General features: G+C 43.8%; 1 protein-coding gene across 2 annotated transcripts; it reads right to left on the bottom strand.

Moving 5' to 3' along the window:
• Window positions 1-1,948: 1,948 nt before the first annotated feature.
• On the bottom strand, window positions 1,949-18,929 carry LOC136572039 (phospholipase A2 inhibitor and Ly6/PLAUR domain-containing protein-like). 2 transcript variants are annotated; one of them, XM_066572655.1, is made up of 5 exons: window positions 18,869-18,929; window positions 17,850-17,963; window positions 6,124-6,270; window positions 3,874-4,011; window positions 1,949-2,275 (listed from the first exon to the last, which is right to left on the bottom strand). In XM_066572655.1, exons 1-5 carry the CDS (start codon window positions 18,915-18,917, stop codon window positions 2,088-2,090), a joined length of 636 nt encoding a protein of 211 aa, XP_066428752.1. In that variant the 5' UTR covers window positions 18,918-18,929; the 3' UTR covers window positions 1,949-2,087. The 2 variants fall into 2 exon arrangements, with proteins under 2 accessions (XP_066428752.1, XP_066428753.1); XM_066572656.1 differs by lacking the exon at window positions 3,874-4,011.
• Window positions 18,930-21,934: the final 3,005 nt, after the last annotated feature.

Genomic DNA, 21,934 nt, shown 5'->3' with positions numbered 1-21,934 from the left:
GAATTAGCGCGACGAGTTTGTTTATAAAGGTGATCCGGTTACTGGGTCAAACATTTTGGACTTGATCCGCCATGCTACGCAGAGCCATAGCGCTACCAAGAAAAATCACCCTCTGGGCTGGGACATTTTTATGCGAGCGTTGGCCGAAGTTAATATGCCTTCTACGGTCATTGGCAGCCACAGTACTAGAGAAATTCTCCAGGATTTGAAAACAGGCTCAGCTCCCGGCTTTGCGACTGGTACCCCCAAAAACAAAATCCTGACTTTCTCCCCATCTCCACATGGAATAACCCAGGGGAGCCTTCTGCCTAAGAAACGACCGACAACGATGCTCCCCATGTCGTGGCTAGCTTTGTAAAAGATTGTAAAAATGTAACTATATTTCTTTTAACATTATACAGTGTTATACACATCTATGTAATCATTCTTATGCATTCCTTTATGTAATAACTATATTCTGTATTTTTTTCTTTCTTACAGCGCAACGTTTATATATTCGGCGCTCTCAATAAAGCTTTTATAAAACTATACATTAGTCTGTTTTTCTTTCAATATATTAACTTCTTTATTTACATGATTGATATATAACAGCAGGTTAACCTGCTATAAAGGTTAGCTCATCCTATAAACTTAATAACCCATTTGTTGCGGATTACATGAATGGTACATATAATAACCCATTCATAGGGGATGATTTGCATGGTAGATAACAGATGTCTAGGCTGACGGGTTGCGGTGCTGAAAAAATCTGTTAGTGGCTTGAAATGCATTCTATATATTAACCCATTATACTCATAAGTCGAGCTGGTTGGTAAATAACAACCAAGCCAAAACTATACATATAAAAAAGCCCAGGATTATCATGACACACACTGTATTCTAAAGTGTGTCTCGTGATGCGTCACAGGCTTAGAATACGGGTGGGGGCCCCTGATACACGTCACAGACGGCCAGCTGCTGTGACGAAGGGGTGGAGGGTCAAAGGTCCAGGGAAAGGGGCGTGGCACCTGTCACTTTCCAAAAGTGGGCGGCTTGACATAAGGTATGAACGTATACTACTACTCCCCTCCTCTCTTTCTCCCTCGCTCTCTATTCTGCTTCTCTCTCTCTTTCCTCTCCTCTCTTTCTCCTTCTTTTTCCATGCTGTTTCTCTCTCCCACTTACCCTCTCCATGCTGCTTCTCTCTCCCTCTTGCCCTCTCCATGCCGCTTCTCTCTCCCTCTTCCCCTCTCCATGCCGCTTCTCTCTCCCACTCCTCCCTCTCAGTCTCTCTCTCTGAACCTCTGCTTCAACTGTTTTTTCTCCTTCAGCACTGACCCTTCATTTCAACTCTTCCTCTCCTTCAATGCTGACTCTCCACTTCAACTGTTCCTTATCTGTAGCTACTTCTTCACTTAGCCCCTCCCCATGCAACTTTTCTCCCTCTCCCACCCCCCTCTCCATGCAGCTTCTCTCTCTCCATGTATTTTCTCTCTCCCTCTCCCCTTCTCTCCATGTCTTTACCCCTTCATCTCTCTCTTTCTCCATGCTGCTTCTCTCTCCCAGTGTCTTTCTCTGCCCCCCTCTCCCTCTCTCTCCATGCCACTTCTCTCTCTCTTCTCCCTCTCCCTCCTCTCTTTCTCCTTCTCTCAACCTCTCACCCTCTCCATGCTTCTTTTCTCTCCCTTTTCCCCCCTCTCCCCTGCTCACCCTCTCTCTCTTCATGCTACTTCTCTCTCTTTCTCTCTCCATGCCGCTTCTCTCCATGATACTTCTCTCTCCCTCTCCCCCCTCCATCTCTCTCTATGCTGCTTCTCTATCACTCTCCACTCCTCTCTTACTCCCTCTCTTTCCATGCCACTTCTCTTTCCCACTCCCCTCTCTCAATACCACTTTCACAAATTATTATTGAATTATCAGTGGAAGGCCTTTTAGAAGAAATAATAAAATTAAAGAATAAAAAAACAAATACAGCAAAAGCGTTTATTTATGTATTAAAGATATTTGTCAGCCAAGGGTTATTAGAAACAAAAACCTGACAACAGAAAGGAACCCTATAAAGTATCCCATCCTGTAAACTTCTCTTCTTTCAGGATCCTTTACAACTGTTAGAGAAACAATTTCAGCACTAGAAGACACACAATGGCTGGAGTCAGGACGACTTTATGGGCACTTATGCCGCCACTGGTGCAGGTATATGTATATTTGATTGTTGATCCTCCAGCAGTATAGAACTGGCTACCAAGATCACAGAAGGACTTTGTTGCGCATCCTCGCATGGCTCCTGAGGCTGATCCTGCAAAGATACACAAAGATTTCATATACCACAATATGAGGCTTCATAAATGAAGATGGTCAAACAAATACTGTCCTTAAAGACCATAACAACCAAGCAAAATACAACTTTTTCATAAATTATCCTGGAAATAAAAGCTTTGCTGCAATTGAACAGATTTTTTTCTGATTGATGTCTTCCAAAAATGAGGTTTATTTAGTATGTTTTCTACTCCACTTAAAAAACCCAATAAGCTTTAGGCCTTAGTCAAACGGGCGTTTTTAGCCGCGATTTTTTAGCATGCGTCCGGCGATTTTTTAAAACCATTGCTTTGCAATGGTATCGGACACATGAGCGCTTTTTATGCGCTCGTCCGATAAATTATAGAACAAAAAATCGCAGATCGCACCTATCTGCGATCTGCGATTCCTGTTCTCTTCTCTATATGCGCTCAATGGGGCCGGCGGCAGCAGCGCCGACCCCATTGAGAACATATAGAAGACAAATCATTCTTCTCTGCCACAGCTGTAACAGCTGTGGCAGAGAAGAACGATGTTTGCCCATTGAATTCAATGGAGCCGGCAATACAGCCGCTCCATTGAAAGCAATGGGCTGCCGGCGTGCGCGGGGTGAATTGTTGGGAAGGGCTTAAATATATAAGCCCTTCCCTGCAATTCATCCTAAAATGTGTTAAAATAAAAAAAAATTGTATACTCACCTTTCCGCTGCAGCCGGAGTCCAGCCGCGGCCGCTGTCAGTTCTCCTGAACTGCTTCTCGGCACTATTCAGCCGGCGGGGCTTTAAAATCCCTGCCTGCTGAATGATCTGCCTCTGATTGGTCACAGCCCTGACCAATCAGAGGCAGGTTTCACTCACACACCCATTCATGAATTCATGAATGGGTGAGTGACTGCTGCCTCTCAGCGCTGAGCCAATCAGGGGCAGGTCTGACTCACATCCATTCATGAATTCATGAATAGGTGTGAGTGAGACATGCCTCTGATTGGCTCAGCGCTGAGCCAATCAGGGGGCAGGTCTGACTCACACCCCCTTCACACCCACTGCAGGACGGCCGCGCGGAGCTCCGGCTGCCGGGAGAAGGTGAGTACATATATATTTTTTATTTTTACACATTTTAGGATGAATTGCAGGGAAGGGCTTATATATTTAAGCCCTTCCCGACAATTCATCCCGGGCTCGCCCGCAGCGCATTGCTTTAAATGGAGCCGGCTCTATTGCCGTCTCCATTGAATGCAATGCGCTGGACAGCTCCGGCCCGTTTCTAATGAAACGCGGCTAGGAGCAGATTTGCGGGCGATTTGCGGGCGACTTACGCGCATCGGTCACGCGATTTGCGGATGCGCATCCGTCATGCAATCCGCAAATCGCGCGAAAAAACGCCCGTCTGACTAAGGCCTTAAGATGTTTGCATGTGAAAATGGAAAACTTTTTTCTTCAGTTGGCCATACTAGGAACAGCAAATGCTTTTACTGGCCCCTAAATGGGCAGTCGAGGACTATTTAGTTCACTAGTTTAGTGTTGGTATGAAATCTTATGTAGAGATCAATCATAGTCAAAGGTTCTCAATAAAGTGAAGTACAAAAATTAGTTATTGAAACCTATTTCCATTGCCTTGAGAAGACACATATTCTCATCCGCTGTACATTGGATAGTATCTGAGGTGTAACACGGGGTAGATTGGGCAGGAGCGCAAGATGGGCAGATTACTCCATTGGGGTTATGGCCTTTTGTTGGAACTAGAAGAACAGGAGAAAGAAATAAAAAGATGACTTGTATTCATAGCACAAAAACCATAATGTATGAACCTATGAAGAACCTTCATCATCCACCCTTCTAAGTGGTGAAGCGGTTGTCCCTCTGTTAGAGCCTCTAACATATTATTCTCTATACAGTAGAAAGAAGACAGTGATCTACCATGCAATACACAGACACCAGTGGTTCTTCATAGCGAGATCAACTCAATACAAGCGGTCTCTGACCTACCAACAGAGAGATGTTTTACTAGATGAACCACCAGTGTTACCTATACATTCCCACTGGGAAATGATGGAAAGATGTTCTCCAGGGCAGAAGTCCCATTTAAATCAATCATTCACATCAATAATATACACTGAATATCCCCTTTATTAGAGACTAGAGATGAGCCAGCATACTCGATAGGGCGAACTACTTGAGCGAGTAGTGCTTTATTCAAGTACCTGCCCGCTCGTCTCTAAAGATTCGTCTGCCGGCGCGGGTGAGAGGTGAGTTGCGGCGGGGGGGGGGGGGGGGGGGGGAGAGGGAGAGAGAGATCTCCCCTCCGTTCCTCCCCACCGCTCCCCGCCCCCTGCCGGCACCCGAATCTTTAGAGACGATCAGGCAGGTACTCGAATAAGGCACTACTCGCTCGAGTAGTTTGCCTTATCGAGTATGCTCGCTCATCTCTCTTAGAGACCCATCTAGTAATGCTTTGGACCTTCTTTGACCTTCTAAACCACAGAAATTTCTTACGATGTAGATTCCACATGGCACCTAAATCATTCTACAGGAATATTGGCCAATGCAGATAGAAAGCTTCTTGGAGCTGTCACAAATTAGATAGAGGTACTGATGGGCTCTGAATAGCTGACAGGAAAGGTTCATTGATGCATGCTGTTTGCAGAAAATTCTGACCTCTCAGCATGGTGCAACAGAAATCTGGATTCATCTGACCAAATGATGTTTTTCCACTGCTCGGTGATACAATTTTCAACTCATATATGCCCTGGAGACTCACTTTTCTGTTTCTCTTAGACGGAATGGTGCTGGAACTGCTCATCTGCTGTCATAATATATTTATGCTAAGGAACAGTGAGTTGCACATTTGTAGATGTGACAGATGTGACTCTCGAGTAGTCTAGCACCAATGACCAGGCCTTTTTAGAAGTCGCTTATGTCCCATTTGCACGGGACGACGCTTGTTTAAATGAGCACACACGTGACGTCACCGCTAGTTGTTCGCGCTCATGCAGAATGTTTAGACAGGTAGATCATGGCTGAAAATTGCTACCTTCGTGCGCACTTTTCGTTAAGTGCTTCATATTCCATGCAGTGATTTTATGCAGGCGGAAACTGAGTGACAACAACTAAAAACAAACAGAGGATTCTGATATTCAGATAATTTGTCACTTGATTTTATGCTGCACTCTGGGGTCCCATGTCTAATATCCATACAAGGACGCTTCAGTCGTGAGAGGGCTGAGGACTCTAATAAAGGAGCCATTCTGTGTGCATTAACTGTGATCCCAAAGCACAGGTGGTCCCAAGTAAAGGGATAAAGTTTATGGGGTCACTGTTTATTACAGGACAGTAATTTTACTTATGATGTTACTTATGATCTTATGATTTTCACATATTTTTAATTAGTCTGTCATTGTTTATATGTGCTAATAATAAAATGTGGTACTAAATTTGGTATTTTTCTTTCATATAGTTTAATTGTGCCTGCTTGTACATTTTTCTTTAGCTAATAACCAGATTATGCTAATAACAGATTGACATGTCACCATTGTGGCCAGTGATTGGCTGCGGTGGTGACGTGTCAAAATGAAGCATGACTTCTGGAGTGCAGTAAACAGATGGGTGAGGAATGAACAAACCATTGGCATGGGAGCCGTGAGGGATACTGAAAGAAGAGTACAAAATTTTGGTCTATTGTAACTAACTGAATACTGTGCAGACCAGAGAGAAAGTGTGCCACATTACCGATGGCATCCGTAATTATACAGAATGGAAATTAAGCTCTGTTATTAAACTAGGAGCAGTAAAGTCTATGAAGAATCAACCAAATCTCATTTGTATGTAGAACAAAGCAGAAATGGATGACTTACCAGTTGGAAGAGTAGGAGTACAGTTGTCAGTGCTGCAGCATGAAATGCCAAGCGCAATTCGTTCTTGTGGTATGCTCATGGTGCCAGTGAAGTTGCATTCAGATGAAGGTGCGCATGTCCTGATCAGATGTTCAGTCCTCTCTCCCTCTACAAATAGAAAGATCAAACATATTTTTTTTTATTTTTAAAATATCACCCTTCTTTTGCCAGAGGCATCTGTGCATTTTGCACCTCCAGTATTCAGGACAACTTTCAGATTTTTTACATGTACAGATAAAACCTAGATTTTTAAATTTAAAAAATCATACCGACCCCCTGTACCTATATATATTCTGAGAGTAGACACCTGGTGCATTATCAAAATGCCACTCTTGTATATTGTACACAGGTGCCTTCATGCAATTTTGTGTCAAATTGTTATTTGTCATAAAAGATGCATTAACCCCTTCCAGCTCCAGGGCGTAAGTTTACGTCCTGACTGCCGGGTACTTCCCGCAACAGGGCATAAACTTACGTCCTGGGGATAGCGCGAGATCTAATTCCCTGTTAGATTACAGGACATAAGATGTAAGTAACCAGATGAGGAGGATAAATATGAAGATTCAAGACTTCTGCAGAGCAGCGCCAGTCCTCTAGAATGCACTACCTCAAACTATCCGGGCAATCCCCCGCACAAAATCTTCAGGCATGCTCTAAAAACACACCTATTCAGGAAGGCATAACATAGCTCCTAAACCAACCGTGGTTTTGTTTCTGTTCCCCCTGTCTTGTAAGCACTGTGGAATATGTTGGCGCTATATGAATAAAGATTATTATTATGATTAAATTGAAACTGACAAAGGAGACTGAGACAGATAGTATTGAATAGAAATAACCATAGAAGTTTGTTTCCTAATGGTATCTCTCCTCATATCTTCCCTAATCTTTTCCTGATACTGTCCCTAAGACCAGACACCCCTGTCCCTAGGTAGCCCTCAGCTATCCCTATCTGAAATGCTGTTCATGAAAGCAAGAGGGCACTAGGAACCAGGTAAGAAACCAAACAAGTAAGCAAAATATTAAACCAAGGGGAGACAGAATCAAACAGGGAATGAACAGACAAAAGGCCACAAAACAAGGAACAAGATGGGTCTAGACAACCATAGGAACAAATCAACTGACTAGAACAAACCAGATTAAAACAATGCACTAGAACCAAGCAAAGAATACTGAAAATAAATGCACTTTGTTACTGTGCAAAATTACAAAGAATGCACTGTACTCATCGCAACTGGGACACAGCTCCTCAGCCATCCCATAGAAACCATTCAGAGAGTGCAGGCTTCTTCCCATTTGTCGTATGTTGCAGAGTTCGATACTTCTGTGACCTTGTCCGTTTCCTCGCCACTGGTCCTGTCACACAGGCTGCTGCCATGCGGGCAGGGGAGCCTCAGTCCTTGTCATCTCCCGTGGCCGCCTGGCTCCTCCAGGTTGTCTTGTTAATCTGGTTACCCCGGAGGTAAGATTTATGTTGGGAGCCTTACATATTGAGTCCTGCACATTTCTTGTGATGAGAGACTGGTCTGTGGACGTCATTTTAGGTCTACCTTGGCTACAGGAGCACAATCCTGTAGTTAATTGGGACACATTGGAACTGGTAGAGTGGGGGGTCCCGCTGTGACAATCACCTGCGTCCGGTGGAGGTGAATATCTCCACCTGCGAGGCAATTGCCCTACCAGATTACCTCTCCGAGCTTTTGGACGTCTTCTCTAAGCACTTGTCTGAAGCCTTGCCCCCTTATACGGAATGGGATTATAAAATTGATTTGGTTCTTGGGGCCAAACTCCCTAAAGGCCGCATCTATAATGTTACCATTCCAGACAGAGAGTCCATGAAAAACTATATCCAGGACAGCTTGGCCAAGAGGCACATCTGTCCCTCAGAATCCCCAGTGGGTGCCAGGTTGTACTTTGTCGAGAAAAAGGTTGGGGGTCTCCGGCCCTGTATTGTCTATAGAGATCTAAATAAGATCACGGTCAGAAACCAGTACACTCTTCCACTCATACCCGACCTTTTCAACCAGCTTGCCGGTGCCCAGTGGTTTTCTAAGCTTGACCTCAGGGATGCTTACAATCTCATTTGCATTCGGGAAGGGGATGAGTGGAAGACAGCTTTTAATATGCCTCCCTTTGGGTTATGTAACGCCCCAGTCATTTTTCAGGGGTACATGAATTCCGTGTTTCAGGATATCATAGGGATGTTCGTCGTTGTATATCTAGATGACATTCTATATCATCACCCCGAGTGATATCCAGATAAATCCTGGGAAGGTGAAAGCCATCACGGAGTGGACCCGGCCAGATACCTTGAAAGCTCTTCAACGCTTCCTCGGCTTTGCTAATTATTATCATAATTTCATTAAAAACGTCTCCGTGGTTGCTAAACCTTTAACGGATCTCACCAGAAAGGGAGCAGATGTGAGTACCTGGTCTTCTGACGCCCTTACTGCCTTTGATACCCTAAAGGTGGCTTTCTCTTCAGCGCCTGTCCTTGTGCAATCGGACCTTTCCTGCTCATTTGTGCTGGAGGTAGATGCCTCGGAGTTTGGTGTGGGAGCGGTCCTGTCTCAAGGTCCATCCACACTCGCGAACCTTAGACCGTGTGCCTATTTTTCTAGAAAGTTCTCATCTACTGAACAGAACTACGATATAGGCAACCAGGAATTATTGGCTATTAAGTGGGCTTTTTAGGAGTGCAGGCATTTTTTTGAAGAATCTCACCATCACATCACGGTGCTTACTGACCATAAGAATCTCATTTACTTAAACTCTGCAACGAGGTTGAATTCCCGACAGGTCCGCTTGTTCATTTCCCGTTTTAATTTCCTAGTTACTTACCGACCCGGCTCAAAAAACACTAAGCTGACGCTTTATCTAGGTGTTTTGGTATCCCAGAATTTACTGAGTCGGAGCCTGAAACCATCCTTCCCCCTGGGGTGGTTCTCGCTGCCATCTCCTCTGACCTCTCACCTCAGATTCTTGCTGCTCAGCAGTCTGCCCCTGAAAACCTTCCGGAAGGCAAACTGTTTATTCCGTTACCGTTGAGGTTAAAAGTGTTGGAGGAGACGCATGCCTTGGTCCTTGCTGGTCACCTCGGTATCCGGGGTACTCTGGAACTACTTTTCAGAATGTATTGGTGGCCTCATATGGCTAGGGATGTGCAGGCATTTGTTACTTCTTGTCCGGTTTGCGCCAGGGGGCAGAGTGTCAGGCGACGTCCTCTTCCATCCTTGCCCATCCCATCCAGGCCTTGGTCACATCTGTCCATGGACTTGGACATTTGAAATTGAAGTTCCCGTCCCTGAAGCTGCCTCCCTGATTTATTGGGCTATTTACCGTCTCTCAGGTCGTTAACCCTGTGGCGTACAAATTGTAACAACCCGAATCTTGGAAAATTCATGATGTTTTTCATAAGAGTTTGTTAAAGAGATACGTGACCCCAGTTCTGCCTGCCCGAAACCCACCCTCTCCTACATTAGTACAGGGGGAACTGGAATACGAGTTAGAGAGATTGGTGGATTCCCGGCGAGTGAGGGGTGCTTTGCAATATTTGGTGCATTGGAGGGGTTTTGGCCCAGAGGACCGAACGTGGATTTCCGATAGGGATGTTCATGCACCACGTTTCCACAGGGCTTTTCCCCTCAAGCCCGCTCCGGGCTGTGGGGGTCTGGTGTCCCCCCGTAAAAGACAGGTACTGTCAGGACCAGCGGCTCGCAGGTCCATTCCACCGCCGCCGGTCCTGTCACACAGGCAGCTACCGTGCGGTGCAGGGGAGCCCAGTCCTTGTCATCTCCCCTGGCCGCTGCGTTGCTAGGGACGCATCGGGGGGCGCCCTGTGTCACATCCTCGGCTCCATGGCAACTCGACACTCAATTTCTTCTCCACCTTCAGCGGGGCTGGGGTCCTCAGCAGGGCTAGGTGTGCCTGGTGGCTGTCAGACTCCCCGCCCCAATCAGCTGCTGGGGCGGGAGCTCTGACAGGATTTAAACCTATCTGTGTGTGCAAATGGTTGCCAGTGTTAGTCTGATCTTCCAGCTGCACTCGTGTATTGTTTGACTCCCTGTTGCGACCACAGCTTCCTGATTTTCTGCTTTCTGGACTTGACTTTGTTTTGCCTGACCCCTTTGTACCGCGTACCCTCCTATTGCCGACCCAGATAGTCTGACCATTCTACTGTTTGTTTGTCTCCAGTGACTGTTTGTCATTCCCATGTCCCACTTCCCTAGTTGAGTGTAGGAACCGCCGCCCAGTTGTTGCCCTGGGGTTTAGCCCAGGGGAACAGGTAGGCAGGGACAGGGGTTGTGGATTTCTCAAGGACTCCCAGTATCCTGGACCCTGTCCTGACACAAGGTGTACTGGTGATTGATGTGGCAGAGAGAAATACCCCATCCATGATCCTGAGGATGTACATGCTCAGAAATTGTTTTGGAAAAATGCTGGAAGCTCTCCAGAGTCAAGTCTCCTCTGCTTCGAAAGCCCAACAGAAAGTGCTGAGGAAGACCATTAAGATTCTTCCCGCCCAACAGAAATTCGCAAACTCCAGGGAAAGAGTTGGAAGAGCAAGGATCAAAGATGTTAGACCCTTCATCATACCTCCTGGCACAGAGATGATTTTGTAGTCCCAGACCAGACCCAGTCTGCAAGGGAAGACTACCAGGCTCTTATTGAATTCATATAAACTGAAGAGTACCCATTTTTTAGAGCGACCACAAGTTTGGCAACTGTCTCCGTGGGTCAAGTGCCTGTTTAGAGTCCTCAATACAGGTGACACTACCATCACTCTAAAGAAATATTGCAGTGTAGCTCAAGTGTCCTTGCTCCAGCCAGAGTATGTCCTAGACTCTGACACTTCTACAATCATCCCAGCAGGTGAAAAAGGCATCTTCTTCCACTGAAGCACCCTGGTGGTCTAACCTTCATGTGGGCACTCCTAAACCCCCCAAGAAACAACAAGGAGTACAGGATGTAGCTTGCTAAAACGACACAGCCTTCAGCAAGCATGTCACTGACTTCAGTCAAGTGAAGCCTATCTCTCATACTATCTCCACGAATTGTCATCCTCCCATCAAAGACAGATATCGACCCCTGACCCCTTCTTCGTACCACACAGTGAAATGGATGATTTAAGACATGAAAGATACTAATGTGATCAGGGATAACTAAAGTCCATGGGTGGCTTCCTTAGTGTTATTTAAGAAAAAGGAGACTTATAGAATGATGTTTGGACCATAAGAATTTTGAAACCTCTCTGCTGTACTTAGACGATATCATCATCTTCTCCAAAACTTACAATTAACATCTGAAATATTTGGAGGAGGTGTTCAAGATCCTGTTCAAGCACGGGTTGAAAGACAGGCAAGTTACCTGCAGATCTAGCCCTGGGAATACAACTCACAGATGAAGTTAACTCTTTGCCAACCACTGATTGGGTACAAGAGTATCAATTGAAACTTCAAGAATCCCAGAAAATTGTTAATACCTGCATGAAGGAAGTTCATCGGAAGCAGCAAAGTGACTTTGACAAAAAATGCTAAAGCTATCCCGTTAAACGTTAATGATCAAGTCTGGCTAAAGAAACATCCACGGACTGGAAAATTAGACTCTATATGGGAGCTACTGCATTACACCATTTTGCCCAAACCCTCTGCTGATAAAGAAGTATATTATATTGGGCATAAGAATCGGCAGCTGAATCTCATCAATCGGGATAGACTTAAACTTTGTTCTTTGCAACCCCCACCTCCAAAAGACTTTGACAGTGAACCCGATGTGGCTAATCCACAACTTGACCTTACTTTGGATACAGACAATCCAGTCCCTTCAGTGACGTGTCTTAAAAACGCACCTCTTTAAAGAAGCATATTAAATCTCCTGAACAAATCATCAACCTCACTAACTACTATTAATTCCTACATGTAGTTGTTGTATTGTCTGTGCTCCCCTCTGCCTCAAAAGCACTGCGGAATAAGTTGGCGCTCTACAAATAAAGATGATTTTTATTGTTATTATTCAGTCTTTGACTCTGATGATCCAATGACCTGGTATCTGATACCCAGCTTTATTGTACCACTTCACCAGTCTGTCCCATTTGCTTCAAGCATGCCACAGCTCATCCACAGAGTTCCAGAAAATCGTCCAAACTTCAGCAATTCCGAAGAAAAATTCAGCCTCAGACAAACACCTGTCCGCTACAGAGACTAAAGGTCACGCTACCATGTTTAAATTATTGTGAATACCCATTCCAGTTTAGGTAGCGTTCCTAAGCTTTACACCCCAGGAGACTACTTGACGATAACATTTCTAAAACTTGTACCACAAGAGACTGCTTGGAGAAGTCTTTCAGTTTAAATGTTGATTATCCTTTTTGCTTGCTCGTTGTCTTAACTAATTATCTTTTTCTGGATGCTTCATCATGGTTGATATCCTGTATGGTGGGTCACCACCTATCTATGGCTGACATCTTTGGTATCGTTCACATGTGCAGGCTATTAGTATATGCAGTCACTCCTCCCCATTTTGGGCTGGGTTGAGTGGGTGACTGCATATTAGCTTGCCAGGAACAAGTTGCTCCTCCACACATTATTGTCTGGCTGACTACATATCCTCAGGGCTTAAGGCCATTGCGCCTGCCCTACGGCGATTGTGCCGGTGGCGATTGTGCCTGCCTTATGGCGATCGTGCCTATGGCGACCGTGTCTGCTTTGCAGACCTTCAGGTATTTTTGGCTTTTTCAGTGAATGTGATTCATAACTTGACTCATTTTCACTCCTTTCCAGTTTGTACAGCAGACAGTTTGTTTATTATGTTTATTGTTTTTTATTCGGAAAATGTAATTGTGTAACTTAGCTTTTGGGGAGAAGTAACATGTATAGACCCCATATCAATCTGAGGTCTAAGGTTCCACCTTAGCTTAACCCTTTCCAATCCACTGTCTGACCTCTGAAGACATTATGAATTAAGGCTGTACAGCTCTGATGTTGGAAGACGTTCATCAGGGCTCTCTTACTGTATTTTGCCAGCTGCTCTGCTGTCGGAGCCTATCCAATGTGTCACCTCATGTAGTACTGGCTTTAGCCAGCATATAGTGTCGTTGTATAATGAAAGATAAAGAGTAAGGCCCCTTGGAAAACCAGGATAGAAATTGGATTGGAAAGGGTAATCTATTGTCTTGGGAAAAATGAATTAATTCATTCTTTAATATCAAGCTGCCAGATTAAACTGTCAACCTGAACCGACCGTCAGACTCGTAGAGGAAACATCAAGGACAGCTATTATTTTAGTAAGGAAGAGTCTGTAGTGAACTGCAGTGTGACACAACAGTAAAAATACATAATTGCAACTCAAGAGCAACTGTTCTAACTACAGCCCATTTAGTAAAGGGTAGTGATGCTGGATTTTGTTTAATAAGAAGATGAGGTCAGATTTGGGAACCAAATAGTTAATTTAACTTGATCATTTCACTGTAAAACAATGGTTGAAGGACCTGGGGAAAACACTTTGTATGTAGCAGACAGGACTGTCAGATGACCTGACCCAGCAGAAGAAAGAAGCTCCCTGATTGGGGGGCAGAGCTAATCGCAGCCAAGCTCAAACAAGTTAACTGAGTGGAGTTGGCTGGAAATTTCCTGTTCCCTGATGTGTGGCACAGCTTATCACCCACTCTGCTGAGAGAAGCTCCGCTTGTCTTCAATACCTGAAATCCTTCCAAGCTGTGGCTTCCATCCCTGCTTCCACCAAATAGTCAATACAGACAAAAAATTGCAAGCTGCAGAGATCAGACATCCTCCAGACAGTCCTACTGAGTTAGTATTGGAAAATTTTAGCTCGTGTTTCAGGATGGCAACTGCTGGTAGTCGGGTTGATAGGGGTTTTGCTTTCCGTCCTAGTCAGTTTCTCTATAGCTTTCCCTTACTTCGGGTGCTGCCTCCCTTTGGGCTTGTTTATCCTTGTATCAAGGTTTAAACTGTGTACATGCAAGTTCTACTGTTTATTATTCTTGCAGACTGCCATGTTTAACATTAACTGGTGTGCCTTCAGTTTACTCACATGTGTATGTTAGTCTTATTCTCTACCAAGATCTTTTAATTCACGCAATTGCGCCTAATTCTATTGGTTGTCTTTATCCTGTGGTCTACCTTCAAAATTACATAGAGCGCGCTGCACTCATCACCACCATGACTCGACTCCTAAGCCACCCCTTAGAAACCACTCAGAGATTGCAGACTTCCTCCTTCTTGTCGCACATTGCATATTGACAAGGTTCTCCAGCCTTTAGTGAGTTTAGGTCACTTATGAACAGTCTGGGGAGTGGTTAGCCAGGTTTAGCAAGAGAAGATAGCCTGGAATTGGTAGAATAGGCCCCTATACAAGTTGAGTTAGAGTGACAGTCTAAATAGGAGGAGTGCGCTGAGTGACAGTCAGTCTAGGGCTGATTCTGGTCCATGGCAGAATCGAGAAGAGTCAAGAGACAACATCTAGGAACAGCCAGTGTGGTGGGAAGGAGAAAATAGCTAAAGTTGTTACAAGAATTTTTAGTAAAGTCAGAAGAGGAGTGAGAGAGGAGAGAAAAAGGAATTCCAAGCCAAGGAAGGAGGAGTCAGCCAGTCATAGGCACAGCCAGGGAGAAAAGGTGAAAGAAAAAACGAAGTCTATAGATGATGTATATTTGTACCAATCTCCTGAAAAACATTCATAATTAATCAATGTCTGCAACTGTAACTGTTGATTCTAAAATCATATTATGCAAAGTGTTTGAAGCAAGTCAATCTGCAATCTAATCTCTTCTCACTGAAAATAAATTTGGTTATGGTTTATGTTACAACCTGAATATTGGAGTCCCTTCCCACCAACATAAGATCTGCACTGAAGTACCACACCACATGCTCCCATGGTATAGAGTTTCTACCCTTATTTTTGTTCAGTTGTCCACTTTTTGTAACTTGTTTTTCACCACTGTACCCTGTCTGACTCCGCAGGTAGCACCAAATAAGAGCTGCTAAATTTACCATTGTGCAACGCACGAGCCAGGCAACATTCTTCCATAGGAGAGGAGCAGCCCTGCCACTGTGACTAACATCAGCGTGATCTGTAGTTTGCATTGGTATCAATTTAGAGTACATAGGACTTTTTAATAACTTTTAATTATATTTTTTTCTTGGAGACAAAGTGACAAAAAAGGCACAATTTTTGATGGCGTTAACCATGTAATATATGATATTTTAATTACTTACTGGAAGAAGGATTTTCTAACTTCATATTTTTTATTTTTATAATAATTAAAAATGGTGTAAATTATAGCAGAAATGTGCTCCACCTATGACCTAGCATAGATGTCAGTTTGGGACTCATGGATGGCCCAGGATCCTCTGTGTTCAAGACTGCTTGTGCCTCCTAATACATTTGGTGCATCTTCCTGCACTGATCTGCCAATTAAGACAGGCAACATGGAGCTCCGGTCTTAATATTTCTGTTCCAAAGTCTATTAGAAAGTTGTTAAACTTTATGCAAAGGTTAAAAACTTTGATACATAACTAAACCCCTTTCAAAACACTTCAAAAGAGTGTCATTGGGGGGGGGGGGGTTGCCATTTTTCCAACTGATGACCTATCCTTTAGACAGTAGAGGAAGTGGGAGCATTGTCTTCAGTCCCATTGAAATCAATGGGAGCGCTGTGGTACTATTTACACTTCCTGCTCTTGTTACTGATCAAGCCAGATATCCAGTCTTGTCCAAAACGAGAAACAGGAAGTGCAATAGAAGCATGGTGCTCCCATTAATTTCAGTGGGAGTGAAGCCAGCGCCCCCACGTCCCCCCCCCCCCCCATTTGCTACTGACAACGTCTGGCCTATCCAGAAGATGGATTCAACTAAAGAAGCTCTTTCACTGTTGGGTGTTCGCTATATAATTGTAACCATTATCATTTCCTTCCGCGTGTTTGTAATTATGTCACTTTCAATCAGTCTGTCAGGCACTGCAATTGTTTTTGTCTTCAGATCAGTATCTTAGCCTATGTGCCAATGATGGACATCATTTTCGGTTATATCGTGCGCTGAGCTCCTGTCCCCTTTCCACCCCTCATCACCATTTGCAATAGGAGGGGGAGGAGGGGGAGGAGCAAAGTCTGGGACTTAGCTCCACCCTGTCCCGCCCCCTCCCATTGCAAATAGTGGCAGGGTGTGGGAGCTCAGAGCACTGCTCCCGGCTCTCCCAGCCTCCTCCCCCTGCACAGAGGGACACTGTATATTGGCTGGGCGCGAAAACTCAGCCGATATACGTTTGTCTGAAGCTGCCCTTGCGATGTATATTTTCTAACTCTTCTTTTTTTTCAGTATTTTTAGCGTGACTATCCTGTCATATCTATTGCTAACGGCATACTTCATTTTTATTTTCATGTTTCTGCTGTCTTCTCTTTTATTGTTTATTTACGTTTCATTCCTTGCTTCACTAGATTGTAGTTTAGTACTTGACAAAGGAGCATACGGGCTCGAAACGCGTTGCACTCTGTCTTGTATACGTTTAATAAACTATTATTTATTTCATCTATAAGTTTCCAATTTTGTCCTCAAGTTCTGGTACCTCTCATAGCAACCCGGTCTACACTTTACCTTGCCTTGGGGCTGTAATATAGTTTGGGACACTCTGGGCGCAGCGGTTTTCTCCTCTACTTTCAGATAAATAAATAAGAGTTATGAAGGGGCTAGGAAAAAACGAAAATGGTAAAAAAATAAAAGGCTGAGTTCTTAAGGGGTTAATTCCAGCAATAAAAAAATATATATTTTAAGTGGGAAAAAGGGAAGGAAAGCTATATCAATTTGGTAATGGCATAATTGTAGTGACCCACAGAAGTATTATTTATACTCCATGATCAATGCCGTTAAAAATATAAAGCATGTCGAAATTGCAGATTTTGTTATTATATTCTCTAGCAAAAAAGAAATAAACAGCAAATAAAATGTAATATGTTCCCAAAAATCAGATAAATAAAGAATAGAGTTCATCAAGCAAAAGGCAAGCCCTCATAGAGTTCTGTCATTGAAAAAATAAAAATGCTATGGCTCCTGGAATGCGGCGACAGAAAGGCAAAAAATCTTTTTTTATCTATATAAAAATAGCAAAACATAAAAAAAACTGTATAAACTTGTTTTTGCCGAAATCGTGCCGACCAGAGAAGAATGTTATATCTTTATGTATTTTGCACACTGAAGGCCTTAAAAATGAAATTTCATTTTTTTTTCCCCAATTCCCCCTAAACATGGAATAAAGGTTATACAATACATTAAATATAACTTGTGGCTATATCAGAGGAGAATTTAAAAGGTTCTGGCTCTAGGAATCCAATGATGAAAAGAATTGAAAAATTAGCTGGTCATTAAGGTGCAAACAGGCTTCATCACTAAGGGGTTAAGTGCTTTTAATTGATGTGTTTTCACAATAAAGTATTTTCTCTATACTTTTGTATTTTCTGTTTATAATTACGGATAACCTACAGAATAACAAGATAACTACTCCAGTTTTGAAAAACTAGAAAGTACTTAGTGTCCATATATGTATATAGTGAGAGATTTGTAGACTAAGAAACTCTATTAAAAGTTCTATATAAAATTCGGCATTCCAGTGTGTGAAATTCTACTCTGGTCACCAAGACCCAAATAGCCCTGGTCATGAAAGGGTTAGTCATATAACTCACCGTGAAGGACTTGTGTATATACAGACCCACACATAAATCCATCCGGACAAGTTATGCTGCTGCCTGAGCAGGTTGAGGACATAGATATACACGTCCTACATGAGATAGCAGAACCTAGAGAGATGTCACACAGCACACAGTCAGCACATTAATCACTTATTACACTCTTGTTTTCTGCTGCAAAGTAACTGAGATCAGCGGCATCGGAGACAGAAGTCTAAAAGCTCATCTCCCAGTATGAACAGGAGGAGAGGTAACATCTGTCACACAGACTTATACTGCTATAGTAGAAATATTAATATGTCTTATTACCGCCACAATTCCTGCTATTTATTATTTTCTATCATTATTAAAGGTACGTGCACACGGATATTTCTGGAAGATTTTCGGATCCAAAAATCTGTCCGAAAATGGGACAGGAACAGCGTCTATTCATTTGAATGTGTATATGCAGCATGTCCTAATATTGTCTGATTTTCAGATGAGAATATTATTGTCCCACACATCAGACAGCACATGGACGGGATGTCTGATCAGAGTTGTGCTAGAGAATCTTAGCCACAACTTTTTTAATGCCCGTGTGCGTGTACCCTAAGGGTGTAGTTACACTTCCATTTATCAGTTGTAATTCCATCTTTGTTTCATTTTTTGGAGCAGAGATACAGAATAAAAATGGGAATAAACATTTGTTTTTTCTTCATTGTTTTCAAGGGGTTTTCAAAAAATACCTAAGGCTTTCAGTTTTCTTCGTTTCCATTAGTTCATATTGTGCCATTTGTTCCATTGAAACACGGAAACCTAATAGAGTAGAAGCGGACTAAAAACTTTCAGTTTTCTTTCTGCTTTTTTCTTTAAATGCATTGAAAACACTGAGGAAAAACAAACATGCTTGTTTCAAATTTAATTACATTACTCCAAAAAAGGAACAGAGGTGGAATTATGACCCGCAGCACTAATGGGAGTGTGATTGAGAAATGCACAGAAATAGAGCAAATACAAAGGCAAATAATTCAACCTACTTGTTGCTGTAAGAGCCGAGAGGCTCAGAAATCCAATCAGAGAAATCATCGTTCAGCATAGATTTTCTCGAGAAATGAAAACCTTGGGTGAGCCTCCTGATTTATCTGTTTTTTTTGGGGTGGTACACAGGAAGAGCTTAGTAGTTTCAAAGAAATGAAAACTTGCTCACTGGTATAGGAAAGTTACAAGTTATCTCCCATCATGCCGTTATCTTGATAATAAAGAATGTATCTCCAGTAAATCTTATACTGGTTCTCTATTATACGAATAAAAACTAAGAGACATCTAAAAACCCCTTTACACAGAACGACCTGTCTGGCGTAGATGCCCAACAGGTTGTCGCAGCCATAATTGTTCCTGGGCATTTACATAGTAACGATCATCACCCAGTGAATAGAAGCAGAGCTGGCTGGGGGTGGCTCTGGCCTGCCAGAAGGAATGACTGCCTTTTTATACAGGCCAATCCATCATTCAGTTTTCTGCATGCATAAACGATGAACAAGAAGCGAACAAATTTTCATTCAGTCGGGGCATGCATTTATACTGAATGATAATCATTAAAATTCTACTGGATGTGGGAATCTGAACGATTTATCAGCCCTTATAAAAGGGATCTTCACCTGGAGCAGGACACAGGAGTCCAGAGGAAAACTCAGCAGTCAGGAGGGGACAGAATCAAATAATGCTGTGTAAGTACCATGCACAGAATGACTGTGACATCTTACCAGCACTGGATAGAAGCCACAGATCAGTAGTCAGGATAGCCAGGAATCGTTATCGGGAGGGAAGGAGGTGCATAATGTAGTCAAATGGAAAGCCAGAGGTCAGCAATCGGAGGCCTCGGTTTGCAGTACAGAGGCATCAGGCGGGTATCGTGGTCAGAGAGGAAGCCAGAAGTCAGTATCAGGAGGTTTTGCAGAAATAGTGGAGAAGCTGGTAACATGGAGCTGGATTAAACTGTGCTGTCAAGAATATTAATCATTTTCTGATACAGCGGCAGGGCCAGGCTTTTATAGGATGTCTAATCAAGAACTGAATGGAGCTAGGACATGGGCTGGGTTAACAGAATCTGGGAAGAAGGCAACAGGTATGCAGGGGAACTGTCCAAAGAGCTGATGGCTCAATAAGAAGGGCTACTGTTCAAGATATCCCAGCGGCTGGCATTCCCTGGTACCTTCAGTGGAAGTCCACTGTGAGCCAAGGTGCAAGTATGTTTTCTTCTGGCTCCCACGACTTTTCCTCTGGCCCATATTTCTTCCACTGCACAACGTACTGCAGTTTTCCGTGGTATGTTCAGGAGTCCAAAATCCTTTCAATGACGTAGTCATGCCCTTGGACCTTCACAGGAGGGGGAGGCATTTGCTGTCTGCTGGAAAGGCCTCAGTAGGGACACATGGAAAACTGGGTGGATTTTCAGGCTGCCCGGGAACTTCAAGTAGAAAGCCATCTGGTCGACCCTCTCTGTAATTGGAAAAGGTCCAATAAACCTTTGCCCAAATTTGGTAGAATGTAAGTGGGTTTTCAGATTTCAGTTGGATAACCATACCTTCTCTCCAACCCAGAAAAGGGGAGCCGCTTGACAATGTCAGTCTGCCACTTCTTTGTAGGCCTCCTGAGCTTCCCACAAGGCCTCCTTTAATTACTTATAAGTATCTGCCAATGCTGCCAATTTGTGGTTGACCATCGGGATAGGAGTGTTGGCAGGAAGGCTAGGGATGAAAACGGGGTGCCTTCTTTAGTTGCATAGAATTAGCTATGGGTGGTAGAACTATGTTAGGCATTGTTATACATGAACTCCGCTGTTGGTAGATAATCCACCCAGTCATTCTGAAGATGGGAGGTGAAGCAGCGGAGATACTGCTCCAGGGTTTGGTTAGTTCTCTCGGCCTGGCAGTTGGACTAAGTATGAAAGGATAGATTCACAGGGCCATGCAAAAGTGTTTCCAGAACTTCGAGAAAACTGAATTCCTAGTCAAAAAACTTCCCGGGTCATCAACTGTGTGCTTGGCAGTAGGAATCTTATTTATGGGGATGAAGTGAGCCATCTGTCATTCCACAACAACCAAGATGGTAGTCATTCCTTTCTGGGGGGGGGGGGGGCAGGTCAACTATAAAGTATATAAATATAGATCCCTATTGCATGGATGGAAAATCCAGAGGTCGAGCTTGTGTTGTTTTGTTCTGAGCACATACCTCACAAGAGGTTACATATCTCTTCAAATTCTTCCAGCAGTGAGGCCACCAGAAGGAACAAAGCAGGAGTTTCAAATTCCTTGTGACCTCAATGTGAATGGTCAGCTTGAAAATGTGGACCAGTTTGAGGACTTAAGAGTAGAGATGAGCGAACGTACTCGTCCGAGCTTGATGCTCGGGCGAATATTAGGGTGTTCGGGATGTTCGTTATTCGTAACGAACACCACACGATGTTCGGATGTTCGTCTATATGCGCTCAATGGGGCCGGCGGCAGCAGCGCCAACCCCATTGAGAACATATAGAAGACAAATCCTTCTTCTCTGCCACAGCTGGAACAGCTGTGACAGAGAAGAACGATGTTTGCCCATTGAATTCAATGGAACCGGCAATACAGCCGACTCCACTGAATGCAATGGGCTGCCGGCGATCATGAATTCATGAATGGGTGCGAGTGAGGGCTGGCCTCTGATTGGTCAGGCTGTGACCATTCAGAGGCATCTTATTCAGCAGGCGGGGATTTTAAATCCCCGGCTGCTGAATATTACTCACAGCTGTTCAGAGCAGTTCAGGAGAACTGCAGCCTGCCGCGCTGAACTCCATCTGCCCGCACCAGGTGAGTATATATATATTTTTTATTTTTACACATTTCTGGATGAATTGCAGGAAAGGGCTTATATATTTAACCCCTTTCCGACAATTCATCCCGCGATCGCCGGCAGCCCATTGCATTCAGTGGAGTCGGCTGTATTGACGGCTCCATTGAATTCAATGGGCTAACATCGTTCTTCTCTGGCACAGCTGTTACAGCTGTGGCAGAGGAGAACTTGCTGTGTCGTTCCCATCATTTTCTTGAATTGCCAAGATTTTCACA

The sequence above is a fragment of the Eleutherodactylus coqui genome, chromosome 6, assembly GCF_035609145.1.
Source record: "Eleutherodactylus coqui strain aEleCoq1 chromosome 6, aEleCoq1.hap1, whole genome shotgun sequence".
NCBI lineage: Eukaryota > Metazoa > Chordata > Amphibia > Anura > Eleutherodactylidae > Eleutherodactylus > Eleutherodactylus coqui.
Note: the sequence above shows the minus strand (reverse complement) of the source record. Positions and strands in the feature narration are given on the sequence as shown.

Excerpts from the sequence above, each read along its gene's own strand:
- LOC136572039 (XM_066572655.1), bottom strand. The coding sequence starts at position 18,917 with ATGATTTCTCTGATTGGATTTCTGAGCCTCTCGGCTCTTACAGCAACA. Across the intron at positions 17,964-18,868 it reads CTCGGCTCTTACAGCAACAA|GTTCTGCTATCTCATGTAGG; the intron begins GTAGGTTGAATT and ends ACATCTCTCTAG. Across the intron at positions 6,271-17,849 it reads ATATACACAAGTCCTTCACG|AGGGAGAGAGGACTGAACAT; the intron begins GTGAGTTATATG and ends TTCTATTTGTAG.